The 20,581-nt window shown below is 42.5% G+C and overlaps 1 protein-coding gene across 4 annotated transcripts in view; it reads right to left on the bottom strand.

The window, feature by feature from the left end:
- Cacna2d3 (calcium voltage-gated channel auxiliary subunit alpha2delta 3) overlaps positions 1 to 20,581 on the bottom strand; it is a 903,262-nt gene that overhangs the window by 397,124 nt on the left and 485,557 nt on the right. For all 4 annotated transcript variants that reach the window (XM_074043965.1, XM_074043966.1, XM_074043967.1 and 1 more), the window contains one exon: positions 17,233 to 17,346. In XM_074043965.1, the coding sequence (XP_073900066.1) occupies positions 17,233 to 17,346 (114 nt within the window). The remainder of the gene's footprint in view (positions 1 to 17,232; positions 17,347 to 20,581) is intronic.

The raw sequence follows: 20,581 nt of genomic DNA, 5'->3' as shown, positions 1-20,581 counted from the left end.
GTGACCACATTTTGGGGAGAAATCATCTATTGATTTATCACAGGGGGCATAAATCATAAATGCATTTAGTTGTCTTCATCACCTTTCTTGTCATCCTGCCCCTCTGAAGTGAAATTAAGAGGCAGATGTCTTATCTGGGATCAATTCCAGACCCCATTTTAAAAAGAAAACCAGGAAGAGCTTCACACAAACCTTCTGCCACAGGTTGATCAAAGTCTTGGGGCCTTGAAGGCCAAGTCCAAATGCAAATAACTCTGAGAGGCCCAGGGACACGAGGGGGTGGACACATCAGACCACATTATCCCCTCTAGTCTCAGATGAGGCTGAAGACAACAGAAAGTCCCACACTATCTCTAAAAGAAGTCAACTCTCTCTATGGCTTTCCCCATAGAGCTTCCTGTGAATATGGGATAGGCAGGTCCTACAGGCCACATGAGAATAAAGACTGGTCAGTCATGGCTATAGATTTTAAAGTTTAAATCAGTCACAGCAAGAACAATGGGAGATCCTTCCAGAAGGGTCTTCAGAGCTCCTCCTAAGCACTTTCACATTCTCAGGCCTCAAGTTCCATCAAGGTCTTCTTTGGGGACCCTGACTCATGCACCCTTTCTCTTTCCTCAAGATTTCTGCCCCATTTCCCTTTCTGGTCCCAAGAATCATTTTTGTAACAAAACTGGGCAGGAGCTATCACCAATGCTATCTTGTAAATCAGAAGCTCAGAGAGTTTGAGTGGCTTGTTTGAGATCACACAGCTCAAGGCTAAGTTGAACATCAAACTCAACTTTTCTGACCTTCAAATATAAGCCTCTTTAATTCATTGTCACTCCTGCTAGGTTTCTTATTTTAAATTAATACTGAGAAATAATTTCCCTTTCCTGTCTCTTTTAAGTACAATTATATACTCACCAAGGCAGCAGCACATGGATCTGAACAACACTGAATTCAGAAGAGAAACACATACAGCAAGCTCCTCACCTTGAGGCCAGGAAGCCAGATCAGCAGTGCACCAGCTGACCTTAGGCTAAGTGAGCAGGCAGGGGTTATGACCCAAGAAGGTGAGGCCTCCTCCTGCCTACAGAAGGATGAAGTACAGAGAAGGTCACCAAACCCTAAGGGAATTTTGCCTCTTTCTGTCCAAGGGGACGTCCTAAACCCTTTACAACCATGAGAGTTAGACATTTAGTGCCTATACCCTGATACTGTGCACAGTAGTTATTCTCTTAGACACTGTCTTTAGATTCTTCTTTCTTTTGATCAACAAGTCTGGTCTTCTAGAGATCACAGATCAGCTAGGTGAGGGATTGTAAGGCCCCACACCTAAAGAGTTAAGTTGTTTCAACCCTGTAGGTGCGTAATTCATGTTTAGTCCTTAGTGGCATGGAGGATTAAAGTAACTACCTCCATCCCCACCCTCCATCATTCATCCATCCACACACCACTATCCCATCATCCATCTACACTCACACATAGACACACATACATGCACACAACTTTCATACTAAGTAGATACTATGTGCTATAACTGAATCTTGGGTATACACGGGTAACTGAGGAACAGGGTTATGAAGTTTATGATGCACAGAGTTAATAATGAGGTAAACCCCTAAATTAATATCCAATCTTATCCATAAGTGTGTTATTATTGAGGAAAATAACAGGTCCAAAGAAAGTGTAGAGCAGGAAGAGAAGTGGCAGTCAGAGGAATGCTTTGCTGAAGATGCAGACTTACATATTTCTAATATATATATTAAAAACACATGGCTCAGGTCAGAACTTTGATCTGTAAGATGTCAGTATGAGCTAAACAGCTGTTCCCCTGGGAATGTCTTGGCAGCCTGGAGTGCCTGCTGCATCAGCTCTCAATCTCTGATGATGAATACATAGCAGAAATGCAGAATCTTCAAGCTTCCTGCCTACAGAAGAAACAGGGAAGAAGAGACCTGTACCCAGTATCCACGCTCCATCCCTTCCTCCTCCTGTCAAGTAGCCTGCTGTCAAATCCTTGCCTAAGAAAACTTTCTGGATTGCTTCCTCTTTTGAGAGAGCCTGGGATTTTTGTTTCATGAGAAGAGCTCATAGTAGGCCATTCTCACATTAACAGGAAGGGTTACAGTAAGTATTCTGTGGGGAGAAAACACATTTCAGTAAGTATCACTTTGGCTTACATAGACATTTTTCTGTTTGGAGTTCTGATCTGGAATAGTCTTCTTTGAAATTCTAAATCCATCACTTTTCTGTCTCTGTCCCATTGAGGCACAAAACAAATCATTTGAAAGCAAAGTGAAGGGATCCAAATCTTAAAAGCTTTAAAAGTTTCCATTGGTTCTGAGGGTCAGATTCACAGAAGCAAGAGTTGAGAGTGCCAAATCTCTAGGCTTCTGATCCCAAATGCTCCAGATGCCTACACCCAGCCAGGTTAACCCTCCCCAAATCATAAGGCACCTGGGAGATCTATTCCAGGGCTCTGATGCAGCCCCAGGAGGTTTCAAAGCCATTTAACTAATCCTCCTTGGACATCTCACTTTAGGTTCATATTCCAGCACAATTTCCACATGGGCCTCTTTGCCTTCCAACAAGGCACGTCAGGCAGGAGGCAGCAGAATTTATGCTTGACAGTTAACATGAAGCTCATACAAGTGCCCCCAAGGAGGACCATTAGTCACCACCCTCAGCTGTTTTCTTTTCTCAGTAGGAATCCCCAAGGAGTGAATAGAACAAAATCTATTTTTACGTTGTGGAAGAGCAAACAGTGAGCCAAACTCAACTAGATTGTGGAGGTCCTGAGAGGAACCATAAAGGCTCTTGTGGGAAGCTGAGAGAAGGGTCTGAGAGGAGCCAGGCCTGAAGAGCTGGGTTATAGAGCTGGAACTTACTCAGTAAGCCCTATGACTCTGTTCCCTTCCTATTATTTATAGAAATGACTAATGTAAGGATAGTCAGGTAGATAATAGGTTGATAGCCAAAATCATCTGGCATCAGGACCTTCAATTTTATTCCTAGATGTATGAAGAGGGAATGCAAGGGTTAGCCTCTCGAGAATATCAGATTTCCCAAAGTCTACTTGAAGGTGTTTTTTTTTTTTTAATGAGGCATAAGAGTGATTTTTCTACAAAATACTTAGCTAAGTCAAGTCCAAACAGAAAAAGTCTCCTCTGTAAGGAAAACCTTGTAACATGGAAAAAGCATTTAGTGCCAGGAGGTACAAGCTCACAGTCAGGTTTTAGGGCTGGAATCCTTCCTGTTGGGCTGTCGGAACTGAGTTCCAAAGGTAAACCATTCCCCCATGTGCACGTGGCATCAGTATGCAGGGCAGACAGGGATTCACAGGGGATACCAAAACCTTGCCTTGATCTGGAGCTTCCCTCTCCCTCCCTTCCTCCCTTCTTTCTTTCCATTTTCCTTCCCTCCCTTCTCTTTCCCTTCCTTCCTTCCTTTATTCTACAAATGCTTACTGAGCAACAACCATGCTCTGGGCATTGTACCAGTTACTAAGCTTTGGGAGAAAAAAAACAGAGGAACTGATCTTGGTTTCTATTAGAGAAAACACATGCTGCAGAAATAACAATGCCAGTCATTAGTCACAGGACAATCAGCACTATGGAGATATTCAAAGTGCTGGAAAATTCCTTCCACGGAAGCCTCTATTATGAAAGGACTTTCCCACTGACTTGAACGTTAGTCCACCACCATTTAGAACTCAGGGCACTATGTCACTCTCCTGAGGCCCTAAACACTTTCTGTGTCCCTAAGATTGCTCACCAGGAAAGAATGAGGCAAGCTTCTGTGATCTGTATACTCTAGGTCTCAGACCAGAAAGTGGTGCTGGGTCAGGCTGAAGGTACAGGCTTTGAAGTCAAATTAGTTAACCTGCTCTGAGCTATAGTTCCTCACCCATAAAAACCACATGCTACCAATATCAATGTCATAAAAGTGTTGCTGGGACCAATGAGGCAAAGTTAGCACAGTGCTCTGTAAAGTTCTCAGTCAGCATCCAGCAAGGCTTGCTGAGCACATGGTGTAGTGGGCACAGCCTGGTAAAAACAGACATCCCGCCATGCTTTCACAGTGTATATTGGATGAGACAACACACACACACTCTACTTCTTTAAGATCTTTAACTAATGTGCTACAGGATCAACAGTGATATCCATTAAAAAAATTAGTAACTAAGGGACTGGGGGAGGGTGACTTTAAATTAGTTAGTCATTGAGTAGGTGGCAGTTGAGCCAGGACCAGAATGTAAAGGAAGTGAGGAATGAATCAATGTAGAAATCTGGGAGCAAAGTTCCAGGCAGCGAGAATAGGAATTGCAAATGTCCCAGAGTTGCCATGACAGGCACAGACTGAGCAGAGAGCATGAAGCACAACAGATGAGAGAGGATCAAAGAAACTGTACCTATCGCACCAAGTCTTCTTGACCAAAGGCAGGACTTTAGCTTGGCATTGGCAGAGAGTGGGGGGTCGGCAAAGGTTTGGAAGAGGATCAATGGTACCATCTGCTTCTGGCTTCCAAAGCCTGCTCCACAGGCTGCCCTTTTATTCTGTTGATTATTTTCTTTGCTGTACAGACATTTTTCAGTTTGATATAGTTCCACTTATCTATTTTTGCATTTGTTGCTTGTGCTTTTGTTGTCATATCCAAGAAAATCCAAGCCACATAATCAACCATATCAAACCATATATCTGATAAGTGGTTAGTTTCCAAAAATAAAGGAACTCCTAAAACTCAATAGCAAAAACACAAAACCAAAAAGTAAACCTGACTAAGAAATGGGCAAAGGACTTGAGTAGACATTTACCCAAAGAAGACACACAATTGGCCAACAGGTATATGAAAAAATACTCAGTGCTGCTAATTGTCAGGGAAATGTGACTCAGAAGCACAGTTAGCTATTGCCTCCTACTTGTTAGGATAGCCTTTATCACAAAAGGTAATGAGTGTTGGCAAGAAAGAGAACACTTCTATACTAATAGTAGGAGTGTAAACTGGTCCAGTCATTATGGAAAACAGCATGGAGTCTCCTCAAAAAAAAATAAATAAATAAAAACAGAACTACAATATGACCAGTAACGCCATTTCTAGGTGAGGCAGGCTATACTTAGGGAAAGTCTGGGACTCTTAGAATATACATGACTTGATATTATATTTCAGACTGAACATTCTTCTCTTTCTCTGAGTCTTATTTTCAATTGCAAATGTGTGTAGGTTATTCACACCCTGGTGCAGGGACAACTCAAACCACCCCACCTAACCAAGAGACCACCCAGCCCCTCCCCACTCATTGATTATTGGTGGCTAGGGGTCACCAGTTTCTTTCCTTCCCCTAGCTTTGCATAAGTTTTAAAAGCACCTGAAAAGAAAGACTTCTCTCTCTGCTTCTGGCCTCCACCTGGCCCCACCATGCCCTTTTGTAATTCCCATCCCTAACTTTTAATAAACTCCATTACACCTATGTGTACTGCCTGGATGCTTCCACATGGGACACAAAGAATATGGAAATCTTCTGATCAGAGACTGCTCATCTACTGGTAACATAGTATATATCCCAAAGTATTGAAATTAGGATTTCTAAGAGATTTGAGCACTCCCATTGCTGCAATGCTATTCACACTAGCCAAGATGCGGAGAGCTCCTCAAAAGAAGAACCCAAATGTCCACAGAGGAAAGAATAAAGAAAATGTAATATATGCATACAATGGAATATTATCCAGTCTTATAAAGAAGTCTATCCTACCATTTGCAACAACATAGATAGACTACGTAGACATTATGCTAAGGGAAATAAGTCAGTCTCAGGAGAACAAACACTGTATGATTCCTCTCAGATGAGATCTCTAAAATAGTCAAAGGTATAGGAAGAAACAACAGAATGGTTGTTTCCAGAACCAAAATCAGGTGGGGTATGGATGGAGAGAAATAGGGGATGTTGTTCAATGGGTATAAGGCTACAGTCATACAAGATGAGTAAGTTCCAGAAATGTACTGGACAACATAGTATTCATTGTTAACAAAAAGGCACTGCACACTTAAAAATTTGGTAACGGTAGATTTTCTGAAACTTTTGGTGGTGACAAACAAGTCTCCTACTGGACTGTGGTCATGGAAACATGAGTATGCACATATGTCCAAATATGTCAAATTGCATACATTTTAAATGCAGCTTATTGTATACCAGTTATACTTAAATAAAACTGAGGAAATCAAAACAAAGAGTCTCCAGCTGCTGTGTGGAGAACAGGTATAGGATGGCCTACTTCTGGTGAAGCAGAAGTAGGAAGGGATTGAATTTGGTTGCAACTGAAGTGCAGGTATGGGTGGCAAGATGAGGGGTGGAGGAACTTGCCTGCTGCCAAGCCTACAGGTTGCCTCCACACACACACACAGCTTATTCCTGACAGAGAGGCATGGGGAATCTGCCCTGTTGTAGATCTTGCTCAATGCCCTACCTTAGCCAGCCCCACAAAAGGAAGTGACAACATGTCACCCAGAAGAATGAATATGTAAGATGGAGTTTGGTCACCTCTTATGGGAAGCTGAGAGGTAGTTCCCACCTCCCCACACCCACTCAGAGCAGGAGCCTCTATGAGAACAGACCTCTCTTTACTTGGGTCCAGTTAGCTATGAGGCTATGAACACCCACAATCAAGGTGGGAGTCTTCCCATCCAAACACCTACAGGGGAATTTTGCCAAAAGAGCAAATGAGGTAAAAAAAAAAAAAAAATTACTGGGTTGCTTAAGAATTCAGTGCTTTTGAAACCCACTCCATCAGCCACACCCATGCCCTCAGCCCCTATGCCAAGTCTGGATCCTCTTCTGTCTTTGCAGCAACACAGGTCACCTGGGGGAAGTTAACTCAGATGCACCTGCTGAGCATGGTCCAGGATCCCACAGACCATAATCCTTCTCTCCGAGGACCTGTTCATGGGCTCCTCTCCACAGGAACCCAGCAGGAGGTCCCACCCCTACTTTCTACATGAGGAAATTTCAGCACAAAGAGATTAAATCACTTGTCCAAAGCCACCCAACTCAGAAACTGTAAAACCTACCAGGGAGTTTGAGCGTTGACCATTGCTCTGGAAAAGGAAAAATTGTCTAAACAAAACACTACTTTTCAAATCTCCTTTTTATATTTCACTAATACATGCAGGCTCATCCTCTCTGAAACTTTTCTGAACCTATGAACATTAGTTTCTATTGGTCATTAATTAATGATACTAAATGGTCAAATATTTCTCGGTATATTTGTATAGGTGCCAGAAGTTTAGGTAAAATAGATACTGCATATATTTTTATTCATAAAACATGTAAAAGGAAAAGGCTGAAAATGTTACCGAGTATTTCAATATTCTTGTAAGTCAACCAAGACATCACATAAAACTAATCCATATTCAGGGATAAAAGAGTACTTTCTATTTCCCACATCTGAGCAAGTATGGCTATACCATCTTGAATTCATCTAGTACAACTATGATTTAACTGTAACTGAGGGTTTTAACCATTCAAGAGACTAAAAACCATAGTGACAATAATGTCACTATGACACCATACACTACCCACTGTGTGCCCAGCACTGAGCTTGGTAGATACCACCTTATTTAATTCTTAACAACACTGGAAGGTATGTGGTTAGCCCCACTTTCTAGATGGAGAATCGGATTTCTCAGCTTCCTGATACCACCCTCTTTCTAGTAGATAGCACTGTCACATTCCCACCCCAATCCAAGAGCCTACTTAGTATTCTAAGAAAAATAAAAACCCAGAAAATACAAACTTGACCTATCACTGGCTTGGAGGGAATGCTGAACAAATTCAGCATCCAGTTATTGCTAGATGTGCCTTGGCACCAAACTGACCAGGCTTTGTAAGACTGGGTTTGGGGTCTGTAGACCACATTGGCTAGCTGCTCCCAGTTAAGGTCTGGCCAATAGAGGGAGGTTGCACGGATGGAGGAAGGAGAGGAAGTTGCTTCCTGCTGGCTGCTTGCTCCAAGGGCCTTCCCTCCAGCAAGTTTGCTTCATCTGGGCAGGGACAATTCACTCCAATAGCAGTGAATGAACCCAGGTGATAGTAATAGTTTTTCTAACATTCGCAGAACCAGTCTCATTGCATCTCCCTCAGAGACCTCAGCATCCCCTTCCTAAAAGTGCAGGTTCCAGCCCCAAAGAACTCTCTACTGAGCTCAGAGACCTCAGTACTTGCCAGCCACCATGCCCTCCTCAGAGATCTGAGTCCTGGCCTCGTGGGTCCACTCCTCCATACTTCTAAATGTTATCAGTAACCTCTTCTCTTTCCATCCTGCCCCCCATATAGTCCCACCAATCATAGAGGGGTAGCTGTTCCTAAAGGTTGCTATTTCCATGATACTCTAGAAAGTTCTCTTTTGTTCCTGCATCTCATCAAATACCTGATTAACAATTCTTAACATTCAAGTCTCTCTGTTCAAATAACTAGTGAGTGTCTGACCCTAAACTGGGCCCTGCACAACCCATTAGGGATGTAACTGTTCTGAGTGGCTTTTCTCATCATATTCCACTCTAGACATGTCCTCTTCCCTGAGATGTGGCAGGGAGCATGAAAACCCTCTAAAGTATAGTTTAGTAGCTGCCTATTAACACTCAGATTCCAAGATTCTACCTGCAAGGAATGGAACCCAAGAAACATTTTTAGCAAGTCCCCCACCATCAAACCCTCAGTAACTCTGATGTGTCTCAGCGTGAGGGCACGGGATGTGGAGACAACCTAAACAGATGGCTAAGAATAGTCACTTCCAGTCTCATCCTTGCTTTGGGGAAAGTTCTGTCATCTCTAAAATCAGAAAGGTAATCACAGTGCTGCCCACAGAACAGAGAAAGGATTTTCTCAGGAATAAAAGCAAATAGAGAACTGAGCTCATTCCCTAGCTCTGGGAGTAAGGAGGCTTTCCTGAACAGTGGCTACCTGAATAGACATTTGCTGGGAGATGGTAGGGTTCACCTGGTGGGAATATATGCTGTACCCCCACTTGCTTTCTGAAGGTGATGGCACCAAGGGTGGAGGCCAAGGCCAATAAGAAGCCCAAGAAGAGAAAACACCCTTGGTGCAGCAGCAGGGGTTGCCAAGCAGCTATCTGGAGCCCTGGACTTGTGATTTTTCATGGCTGGTAGCAGCCATGTGTCAGTGGGCCTTGTTCCTAACATGTCTTGTCATGTTCTTCTTGCTGGAGTCACACAATGTCTAATACCAGCAGAAGTAATTAAAAATAAACCACCAAGACAATGAACCATTTCAACTCAGCCTTCAGCAGTGAGGAGGCCTGCATGAGCCCTCACCACGGTGACGGAAAATGCCTTTTCCTGTCACACTGTTGACTGACCACGAGAAATGAATGTTCCTCTGCTTTTCCTAAGACAGTTTTAGGATTTATCGCCCTTGAAAAAATATAACAACAACACAAACTCACTCAAAACTTCCAGACCAGAATGTGACTCAGTCAGGGAGAGAAAAAGAATGAGTGAAAGGAAAGCAGGGAAGAGGACTGAGAAAGGTAACCATTCAATGGAGCACTGAAGTAAAACAGCATGGAGAAACACCAGCATCCTGGAACATTCACAGGAAATAAGTCTTCTACTTAGATGCTCCCTCCCCGCATCCATTGAAATCAGTGATGAAGAGTGTTAATTCCAAAACCACACACACAGACCCAGTCCTTGTCTCCTAGCTGCCAGAGAGAACTAAAAATAACCAGCTTATGTCTCTTTCCTGTTCAAAAGCCTCTTGTGGCTCCCTTGGTCAAGTAAGGATACCAGTTCTGCTCTTCATTGTACCCATCAAAACCTAGAGGAGCTGGCCCTGCCTATCTTGTCGTCCAACCCTGTGCCATGTACACATGTCCCCTATGCCTCCTGGGATCCAGCCACTTGCTCTTCATCTGGCTCTTCCCACATGCCCAGTTCTCCTCGTTCTGTTCCAATGGCTACTTCCACTTACACAAGCCTCCCTCCAGAGGCCTACTTTGGCTTCCCTGTTTACAAGAGTGCCCACACCTCACTCTGTCTCAGACTCATGTTTGTCAAAAGACTTACCATATTTCTTATGAACTGGTCTTTTCCCTTCTTCATTATCTGTGACCTGTTATCACTCTCTGTTGTCTCTTTTGAAGTGTCATATCAACCCCATGTTCCTAGGCTCTGGTACAATGGCCTGGGGCACAGTGAGTCCCCAATAAATACCTGTTGCTTTAATGAATTTCCCCTTATAATACTCTATTCCTTCTATTTCCTCTGCTAACAATCCCTACCACCCTCCAGCCTCCATATTAATCTAGTTTTATGGGAAAAAGAATAGATACAGTCTGTGGGGAGTAGATTTGAGAAGCATTTCAAGACCCCTGTATATACACACACATGCAGACATACACAAACCCACATAGCAATATGATCTTAACTCCTTCCCAAGTTACCTGTGGTCTTGGGCAAATCCCTTCTCTCAGTCTTCTCAAAGGCAGGTCAAAAACAAGCTTTGTGAGAGCATTTGAAACTCAGAGAAAAAGAACAAAAAAAAAAAAAAAAAAGCAAAAAGTAAAAACAAAACATTTCTTCTAAATTCCTCAAGATTATTGAAGGATTAGGTTCTTGAAAGGATAAGCCCTGACCCCACTCAGATACTCTGCTCCCCAAGATGGTGCAGGCCTCAGGGAAAGAAGCAAAAGAGGGGCCGCCAGGGCTTTGGGAAACCACCTCAGAGAGCCTGAGGCAGGGCTAACACTTTCAGTAATCTGAAGGTCAATGGGACTAGGTGGTCTTGAGGCTTTCTCTCCCAGATTATGTCAAAGGAGGAAGGCCCGCATAGAGCAAACCAATGGGGGTTTTAGAGACCTAGGTGGCACCAGCTCAGGGTTCAGGGATTTCCAGTACAGTTCCCAACAGTGCTCTGAAGCCATGTCCCCAAACTATGATCAAATGCTTCCTTTTATTCTCAAACTAAGAGGTGCTCTTGTTCCTGCTCTTGCAGTCCCCACCTGACCCCCAAAGATCCTCCAAAGACCCTGAGCCCTAGCATGCTCTTAGAGGACCTCAAGGACCATCCTCACGGCTGTTCTTGAGATAATGGATAATAAAATACAGTATACATAACTACAATCGCATTCACCTTTGAAGTTCCCCATCCTTTAAAAGAGGAAGATCATTTAATCATACCCAGACAGCCCTGTCCTGAGGCTGCACAATTCACTTTCCCCTTGCTTTATGTGCACAGGCCTGGTGGGTTCTGAGATCACAAAATCCCTGACATTCTGCAGCCTCTCCTGCACTTGGGGCAGGAAGGCCAAGGATATGGACTGATTGTCCTCCTGACAATGTATACAACATGACAGCTCTTCCATTATTTTATTTTGCTTTACTCTTACTCCTACACTTAGGTTAACTACCAGGCTCGGCATTTGGGTACACAAGTCAATTTGGCCAGTTCCACCAAATGGTCACTATGGAACCCTGAATCACTTACATAGCCTCTTGATGCCTCAGTTACTCCTCTGGGAAAACAGAGTATAATAGTATAACCTATTCATATGGTTTCTGTGAGAATTGAGCACATAAAACATTTAAAGTGATACCTGACACTCAGCTTTCAATAAAAATTAGCTATCCTCAGTTTTGTTTTATAAACTTAGATATAAGAAATCAGGTTCAGGGAATAGAGGGGAAGTAAATAGAGCATTTTAGTGCTGTTTCTATTGCTCATCACAGAGCCATGGGGAGAATGGATTGTTCAATGACATCTAAGACTGATGTTTATGTTTCCCCATAATTCCTATGTTGAAATTCTAGTCCACAATGTGACAGCATTAGGAGTTAGGGCCTCAAGAAGGTGAGGAAGATTAGATGAGGTCATAGGATAGAATGTTGATGAATGCAATTAGTGTCCTTCTAAGAATCATGGTGGAGCTTGCCTGCCCATTCTGCTCTCTACCACGTAAAGATACTATGAGAAGGCTGCAGTCTGCAAACTGGATGAGAACCTTCACCAAGATATGCTGGCTCTCTGACCTTGCCCTTCTAGGTTCTGAGATAAAAAATTTCTGTTATTAATAAGCCACCCAGCCTATGGCATTTTGTTATAGGAGCCCAAATGAAGACAGAGCATCTCTCGTTTGCCAGGTCTTTGCAAAGAGAGAATCCAATTCTCCCCATGGTGCTTCTTGTGTCACTCCAGTGACCTGAAAGCTATGATGTTTGCCAATGTGCCCATGACACCATCAAAACCGACTTCAAAGAGCAGTCAAGTCTGACATTTCTGAAGACACTCCATCCAAGGTCTTGAGTTCTGGCTCAAGTCTCAACAGCCTGCTCCACTTCTAAGCAGCCCAACCAAGCTCTGCATCCGGCCTCTGCTGGGAAAGTTTGAGTCCCCAAGCATTTTGGAGAGCAATCCCACTGCATGAAAAGAAGTATTTGCCACAAGTCTCCTGCCCTCTCCACCACTTATCCTGCAACTCATACAGTTTGCCCAAGTAGAAAAGAGCCATGGAAATGGAGGGAGAAATCACCACTGCCATCTTCAGCTGAATCCAGCTAAGGCATGAAATCCTGAGTTCATCCCAGCAACTTGCAACAACACACCAGTGGCTTTAATTTCTTCAAAGACTCTGTAAGAACAGGGGTTGGCAAACATAACCTCAAAGGGCCAGATTGTAAAAGCTTCAGGCTTTGCAGGCAAGGTGGGTCTTTGTCACAAGTAAACTTTGTCATTAGCCACAGACAATGTGGAAACAAATGGGTCTAAATAATGCTATTTATAGATACTAAGATTTGAATTTCATATAATTATCTTGTGTCATAAAATATACTATTTTATCCATTTAAAAATGTAGAAGTTATTTGTAGCCCATGGGCTGCAAAAACACATTTAGAGCCATTGGCCATAGTTTCCCAATTCCTTCCTTGCATTATTTAACTAGCCATTCTCTTACCTATCAACCAGTGTTCCTCTCTCCTGTGCACATGTGGGGAGGTAATGAGTAATGATAAATAATTCCATGGACTCTTTTTAAGTTAGAAGAGCAAATATGTGATGGCAGGCCCTGCACTTCTCCTAATTTAAACATGTACAGCTTTCCTTCTTGAGCAGGTCCCGGGGTAAGCACCTTTTGTATTGAGGAGAAGAGCTACTGTTAAGCCACTAACCAATGGATATTAAACAAAAAGTAATGGCATCCCATAAATGAATAAACAGCTCCTCACCTCCGCTCTTGGAAATGAAATGCCGGCAAGGGACACATTGCACAGGCAATCACAATGCTACCTTCATAGACTCATGGTTAAATCGCCAATAATGCATTCCTTTTCCAGGTGGTTCTAAGATGTTTTGTTAAGTAGTTGCCTCAAGCAAGGCCCTGGTTAGGTGCTAAATCACTTTTAAAAGTGACACAAGTGCTCCCCTGGCCTGTTCCCTCAGTTCCTTCTGTTTTCCCTTTCCTGGAACCTGGCTGGCCTACTGAATGCAAGTCCAGGCTGCTGTATGGAGTGGTTAAGCTTCTCAGCAGGACTGGGACATGGGGCAGGTATAGTTGTTCAGAACAGGTAACCTTTCCTGATAGACTCACCAAAAAATACAGATAAAAGTCCCAGAAACAATTCTGGTATTGGACATGAAGTTATATTTTCCTTAAGACGATTCCTAGGTAGTTTGGAGTTGGGTTCAGGCAAGGACACGTTAGCCTTTGGCTGGAGAAGGGAGGCTCAAGGCAGATCTAAGAGAAGGGAGAAGATCCCCAGCCCTGGAAAACATGGGCCCTGCCTGGGAGATCGTAAGGGCCAATAGGTCCTTCGTAAATATACAGCAGGGGTCAGGGACTCCACACCTATGGGATGGTAAGGCATACGAGTGACATTAGCTGAGAGGAAATGATAGGGTATTGTGAGGATCATAGCCACAAATAGCATGCATTGGCTATCTAAAAGTACAGCTTTTTCCAGTCACTTATTGCCTCAGGGAATGGTGGCCTCAAAGTGTCCAGTGAACTTCATCATAAGAAACTTTATTCCTTGCTTTATCTCTGATAGCAGTGGTTCCTGAATCTGGTCCCCACCAGCAGCATCTGCATCACCCAGGAACTTGTTAGGAATGCAGACTGTCAGTTTCCCCCTGCCCCCCACCTCAAGCACACACACTTCTAAGTCAGAAGCTCTGGAGCAGACCCAGAAAGCTGTATGGGAATGAGCCCTCCAGGTGAGGCTGAGATTCACCTGAGTATGAGAACCACTGTTTTATGAGAATCACGTTCCATTCTTAGAACCATTTTTCTCTCTCCTGAGCCCATTTTCTGTTTTTACAACCTTGAAGATTGCCAATTACAACACGATAGACACAACCCTCTACTAAATAGCCTATATTCAAAATAATGGAGAAAGATGACTGCTTTAGACATTCCACATCATCTCACATTACTGCAATGTTAAATCACATTGGGTTTTTATGCAAATTTATTACCTGTACCCTCATGAGGAAGCCCATAAAAAAGAGGACATAGGTATATGCAAATGTGCAACTCTCCAGAATGGGGCAAAAGGGAAGAGAGCATACTATTAATTTCTAATAATAATAAAAAGACCCTCTTGCTACAGAAAGAAAATCTGCCTCTTTTTAATAATACATTAAAAATAATGAAACTGCTTATTTCTAAGACTCTAGTTAGCTCCAACTAATCCAAGAACATGCCTATCCTAAAATCAATAGTGTTCATCTGGAAAGATAAGTTGAGATTTGTTTTGTCTGAAGATTTAGGACTTTTCATTCCTCATCCTATGCCTCTCTATAAGTGAGGTCAGAACGTTTTAATACCAATATTCCTGAGCAACTGTGATCAATCCAGTACCATCAAAAGGGAGAGATTTGTGAACTACAGCATATGAGATGCATGCAGTAACACATTTGCTGTTAACATCTACTTATTAAAAGGCCCATGGCATTCTTCTTTTGTTTTCAAATGGTCCCAGTAAAGAAAAATCTCCATATAACAACCTCCATTCTTCACATAGATCACAGGATCAGGTGTGCTAGTGCACTCATACAAAAGAGGAATTTTCTAAGAATTAAGGACTTCCAGGATACATGTTAGAGAAAGACATGACCTGAACTGACTTCTTATCAATGAGATTTGTGAGTTTCACTCACCAGCTTGGTGTAAGTGGGGTGTAACACTGAGTTTCCCTACTTGACACTTCCCTTCCTTACATGTGTGAACTTCTGGAAGTGCTTGAGGCACTGGCTCATTTCTAATTTCCTACAGCTGAACAATGACAGTGATTACATTAAATCAAAGTGCTTTATATGCATCTATGAAAACAGAATAATGAAGGTTGGGGGCGCAGTTCAAGTGGTAGAATGCCTGCCTAGCAAACATGTGGTCCTGAGTTCAAATCCCAGTATTGCCAACAAACAAAAGAGGAAAATAGGATAATAAAACTCATTAAAAATTGTACAAAAAAGGAGGGAGGGGAGCAGAGGGCAGAGGAGGAAAAAATAAAGAGTAACATCGAGGATGGATTTGATCAAAATATATTTATATGCATGTATGGAAACATCACGATGAAACTCCTTTGTACAATTAACACAAATAAATAAATAAATAAATAAAATTTTCAAAAGATATCCTTCATGCTCTGAGATACGGAATCTTGGAACATTCTATTTTGGCTAAAAAAGGTTCTCATCCCTACTTTTTTTTTCTAGTGCTGGGGCCTCTCACCTGGCCCTCCTCAATCACTAGACCACCTCCAAGGGCCGTGCATTCAAACTTGCCACAATGCCGAGCACTGTGCTATGTGCTGCAGGGCATGAGTGTGTCCAGCACTCTCCTCCACATGTGCTTAGCTGGAATTCACTATGGCTTCTACCTGTCCTGGGAAATTATCATCCAAATTACTGCTGACATCTAAAATCACACTGTTCAAGAGTGAACCTCCATCTTCTCCAAGGGTGGATTCTAAACTGTGCTTATGGTGGGTCAAGTTTACTCCTGGACGTTCCCTGGGCAGCTCATGCCAGATTCCCACATCCTCCAGTAAGCCCAGCATAGCCGCTTTCCCTCCACCTTCCAAGGCAACAGCTGTTTCCTAGGTTCAGTACCAAGGTCCCCATTTGGGACCATGTTGTAGGAAATGTATGTAGCTTCAATCTCCAGACCGGCTTGAGGAATGGGATCCTACAAAGACTGATTAAGGGAATATGGAACAACATCTCCTAACTCCTTTTCCCACGAGGTACCTGGTCGCTGGATATAGCAGAGGGCACAGTTACCATTTGTCTCCTGTTTCCTTTTGACAAATGTGTATGGTTAGTTCAATTCCCAGAAGTTACAATTCACGAAATAGACAAAGGAGGAAAGACTTGGCCTGGACTGTCTCATGTACCTACAGAGACAGTCAGGATAACACCATTGGCATACGGAACAGAAAAATGCCTAGTAGCACCCATTCTGTCTGACCTCTTTTTCCTGTTAAAATCCCACCACTTAGGTGGGACAGTGACTACCAATTACCAAGTCACTGATCTTTGCCCACTTGTGGACACTTATGCTAAAAATTTGGACTACTGGACCACATTTCTAGAGATTTTGATTCTGGGGATGTGGGTAGGATTGAGATATACATAATTTTAAAAATCTCTCTAGGGAACTCAGACTGGCTAACAGCTTGAGGAATCTCTAAATTAGGGCACTCAAAATGAATAAGTGAATATACGGGTTCACAAGATTAAAAAATGTCCACTTAGAAAGCAGAGAAGAGAGAAGCTTCAACGAGAGTGGGTAACAGCACTTAGGGATGGAGAGAAGGTTCTAGGTTGGAAGGGGGAGTCCAGGGAGGAACTACGGAAATAAAGGAGATGGCTGCAAAGCCAGTGCAGCTGACGTCACCACTCTACAGATTCAGGGACCACCTCATAGCTCTGGCTCCAAGGAAAATAAAAATAAAGAGAAGTGCTACTCAATATAGTCAAAGGATTCTTCACAGTGAATCCTTTCAGAACACGTGAAACATATCTTTATGGGTTTCTTCTCTCCAAAATAGTTTCATTCTGAAAACAACAAAAGCCATAGTATTTGATTTTGGTCAACCAAAAAACACGAGGCTGAGAAACCATAGGTCATTATGAGATTAAGATTACACAGGACACTTATCTGTGGATAATCTGGAGGTTATGGTAAAGGTTATCCACAAACTCCACAGCATGGAAGGTGCTGGCATCAACTTACCTTTCGATCCGGCCAATTGTATTTTGCAAAGATTGTATCATAGGTGTCCACCGCCCCATCAGTTATAAGCATGATGGCCTGGCTGCAGATGCTTCCTTGTCCCGTGTGATTAAACTATGCAAAGAGATAGATTCAAAACAAAATACACTTCAGTTAGTTCTTTGTATCCAAAAGACCTCAGGGGCATATGGTGTGATCTAGGAAGTCTCTAGATGTGAGAGGTCAATTGTGCACCATCAAAACTGAACCCACAGGAGAGGCCTTTACACATGGATTGCCACATGCACTCTAATAAATGGGAGCTAAATGCAGACCACACAGGATTTCTAATGCACGTACCTGTAGCCTGCCTAAGGTCTCCTACCTTCAAGCATGGACCTCATTTGTGAAAAGAAACCCAAAGGAATTGGCACAAGGACCTTTTAGGGCACATTATATGGCTAGCAGGATTTGTGAGAGGCAACATCTCTTTCAAAATCTGAATGAAGCTGGTCTGAGTGGGTTGGATGGGTACAGAATATACCCTATAATGAAATCAAGGAGCTTTTAGACAAATACAGAATGAAGTCAGGAGCATAACAATTTACATTAAAAGCCTAAGCACTCTTTTAGAGGGTTCACTTAAAATACATTACTAACATGTAACATTTTCTATTAGTTTATTTATTAATATGTATGGCATGCTGAGATTCCAAGATAGTACTCACTGCTACACAAAACTCTAAACCATAACTTCCACTTTACATAATGTTTTCAAAACTCCAGCCTTTACAAGTAGAATCAAAAGTGACCAAATACAGTTGCCAAAGCAGAGTGTCCTTCCCTTGAATCTGAGGTGAAGAATTCCCTTAATGAATGCTATTAATGATGCAAGTCATAGTATCACCATGTCCTGTAAAAAACCTATAATTAGCAACAATGCTGAGGAATGGGAAATACAGTCTTTTAGCCTTCAATAGTGAAAACTCCCTCTGTTATGATGTAGGAAGTTTATTTATTTGCTAAAGTGCCCCCATAGCTCTAGGGATGAAGCATACGCAAATCTCTTCTGTCTGGTAGCTTTGTATTCTCTTTGGGAAACTGAATAGTAAATATATTGTAAGTATGATGATGATGATGATGATGCTAGTGGAAAGAGAAGGAACAGTTTTAGAAAAACTGAAGGTATGTAGGGAGAGAGTACTTTGGAAAGGTCAAACACTAAATGCAGAGGCACTGTGAAAATGTGGCTAATCTATTGACACTGGGGCAGAATGGAGGCTACTCTTGGCCTTGATGCCTGGACACTAGTGAACTAGAAAGAAAATAAAGTGTTCAAATTCAGGTTACTAATGTCCAGTGTCCATGTACTTAAAAGTTTGATGTGGAATTTCATAATAAATAACTGTATGGTGGAAGGAAGGAAGGAAGGAAGAAAGGAAGGAAGGATGGATTTCCTTGAGGCCATATTGGAATGAACAAAGCCAATACAAACATGCATGTGATATCATGACATAGTGGGTAGTCCTCAATCCTATCCCAGCACCACAGCTGTGTGCCTAAAATAACTCCTCCTTCCTGAGCACTCATTTCTTTATTTATAAGATGAGAATAACATCCTTAACTGGTTTCTTCAACACAGGTTAAATGCTCATTGTATGCTGGGCTACAAATAGACACTTACTTAAGGGAGTTTCTTATTAGCCTCAGAAGTAGATATTATCAATGTTCCCATTTTATAGGCAGGAAGGCTGAAGCACAGAAAGATTACTTAACTTACCCCAGGTCACACCGCTACTTCCTGAAAGTTATCTGAATATAGGCAGACTAGCTCTGGTACCTGCTCTGTAGCTTAGCACACTCTACAGCCTTTCAGTAATGACATGAAGGTCCTTGAGCTATGATTTGGATATGATTTGACTGTGCCTCCCAAGGGTTCCTGTGATGGAGATATGGCCTTTAGTTTGGCTATGTGGGAGGTGGTATAGACCTTAAAGAGGTGATGTCAAGTGAGAGGTCCTTAGGCCATTGAGGGTGCTGCCCTCAGAAGAGACTAAGGCAGTTCTCAAGTGAGCCCAACTTCTAGTCTCTCTTTGACTTCCTGTTTTAGGATATTACCTGTCTCTCTGGCACACTCCTGGCATGATGCTTTAATCTGCCATCGGGCCCTCACCTCAGGACAAACCAATGGGCCCCTCAGTCTTGGACTTTCAGCCTCCAAAATTGTAAGCTACACAAGCTTCTTTTATGCTTAAACTTGGCTTCACAGCAACAAAAATGAACTAACATAGGCTACATAGTAGGGCTCTTCTCTGACCTCTTCCTCCCTCCATCCCTTCCAGGATTCCAGAGTCCCAAGGCAGTCACCAGGGCTGTAACCCTGAGAGTTCTCTTTAAAGTTTGCCTCACTTTAGTCCTGGCCCTCGCAGCCGATCCTACAACTCAGACCAGACTCGTGTCCTTGAGTTAAACATAGCAGACAAGATCTATAATACTACCATGTTAGTAGGTAAAAATACCTAAAAACTAAAGCCATCATATCACAAAGATGTACACGACTACTATTCTTCTTCCTTTATCAATTTAACTTATTATTCCAGAAAATTCTTGACCAGGAAGAAACAAGTTGCAAAATAACTGTGTTGTTTATTCTAGAAACTTCCTGAAAGACCTTCCAATTCTTCAACAGAAAGCATCAGAAACAATTTATACTATAAGTGCCTTTGAGCCCCGACTCCAAAACCTTCCCCTTGCTGGGCCCTGATCTTCAATATTACAGTTCTTATTGGATCCTGATTAAACCTCCTCCAGCTCCTCCACATTAAGAGAACCACCTTCAACCAGACTTTGGAGTCTCAATATATCTCCTAACTTGGTCCTTCCCACTCTGAGACACCAGTAAGGCTATCGCAGTAGTGCATTTTCTTCCTTACTGTAGTAAGAAAAAGCAGCCTGTAATCTGGTCTTCTTAACAAGTTGTTGTGGAAATGTTGGGGGAGACTGAATTCTACACCCTTCACAGTAGTGAAAAGCCCCACAAAAAGCCCAGGATAAAAGATCTATGCTTCAAGTCATGGAGGCTTCAGAGCAAAAAAAGTCAGGAAGCCCTTGGTCTATTGCAACTCATTTGAAAACATCCTGGAAAAACTTTCCCAAACAAAAGGAAAGAAATGGAAGGAAATAAAGATCTCTGAATAATGTAGACTGGAAGAAGGGGCTGCCAGGAGCTATTTATTTTAAAACATTACTTTTCTCTCTGCCTGGGTATTCTCCTGCAACCTGTAGTTGGAGGATTTGGAAAAATGCAATAAATTCAAATGCTTTGATGAGTAATATCTCTTCTCTTTATGTTTGTCTAGAACTTTTTTTT

This window comes from Castor canadensis, chromosome 10, assembly GCF_047511655.1.
Source record: "Castor canadensis chromosome 10, mCasCan1.hap1v2, whole genome shotgun sequence".
Lineage (NCBI taxonomy): Eukaryota > Metazoa > Chordata > Mammalia > Rodentia > Castoridae > Castor > Castor canadensis.
This window is presented reverse-complemented; position numbering and strand designations above follow the sequence as displayed.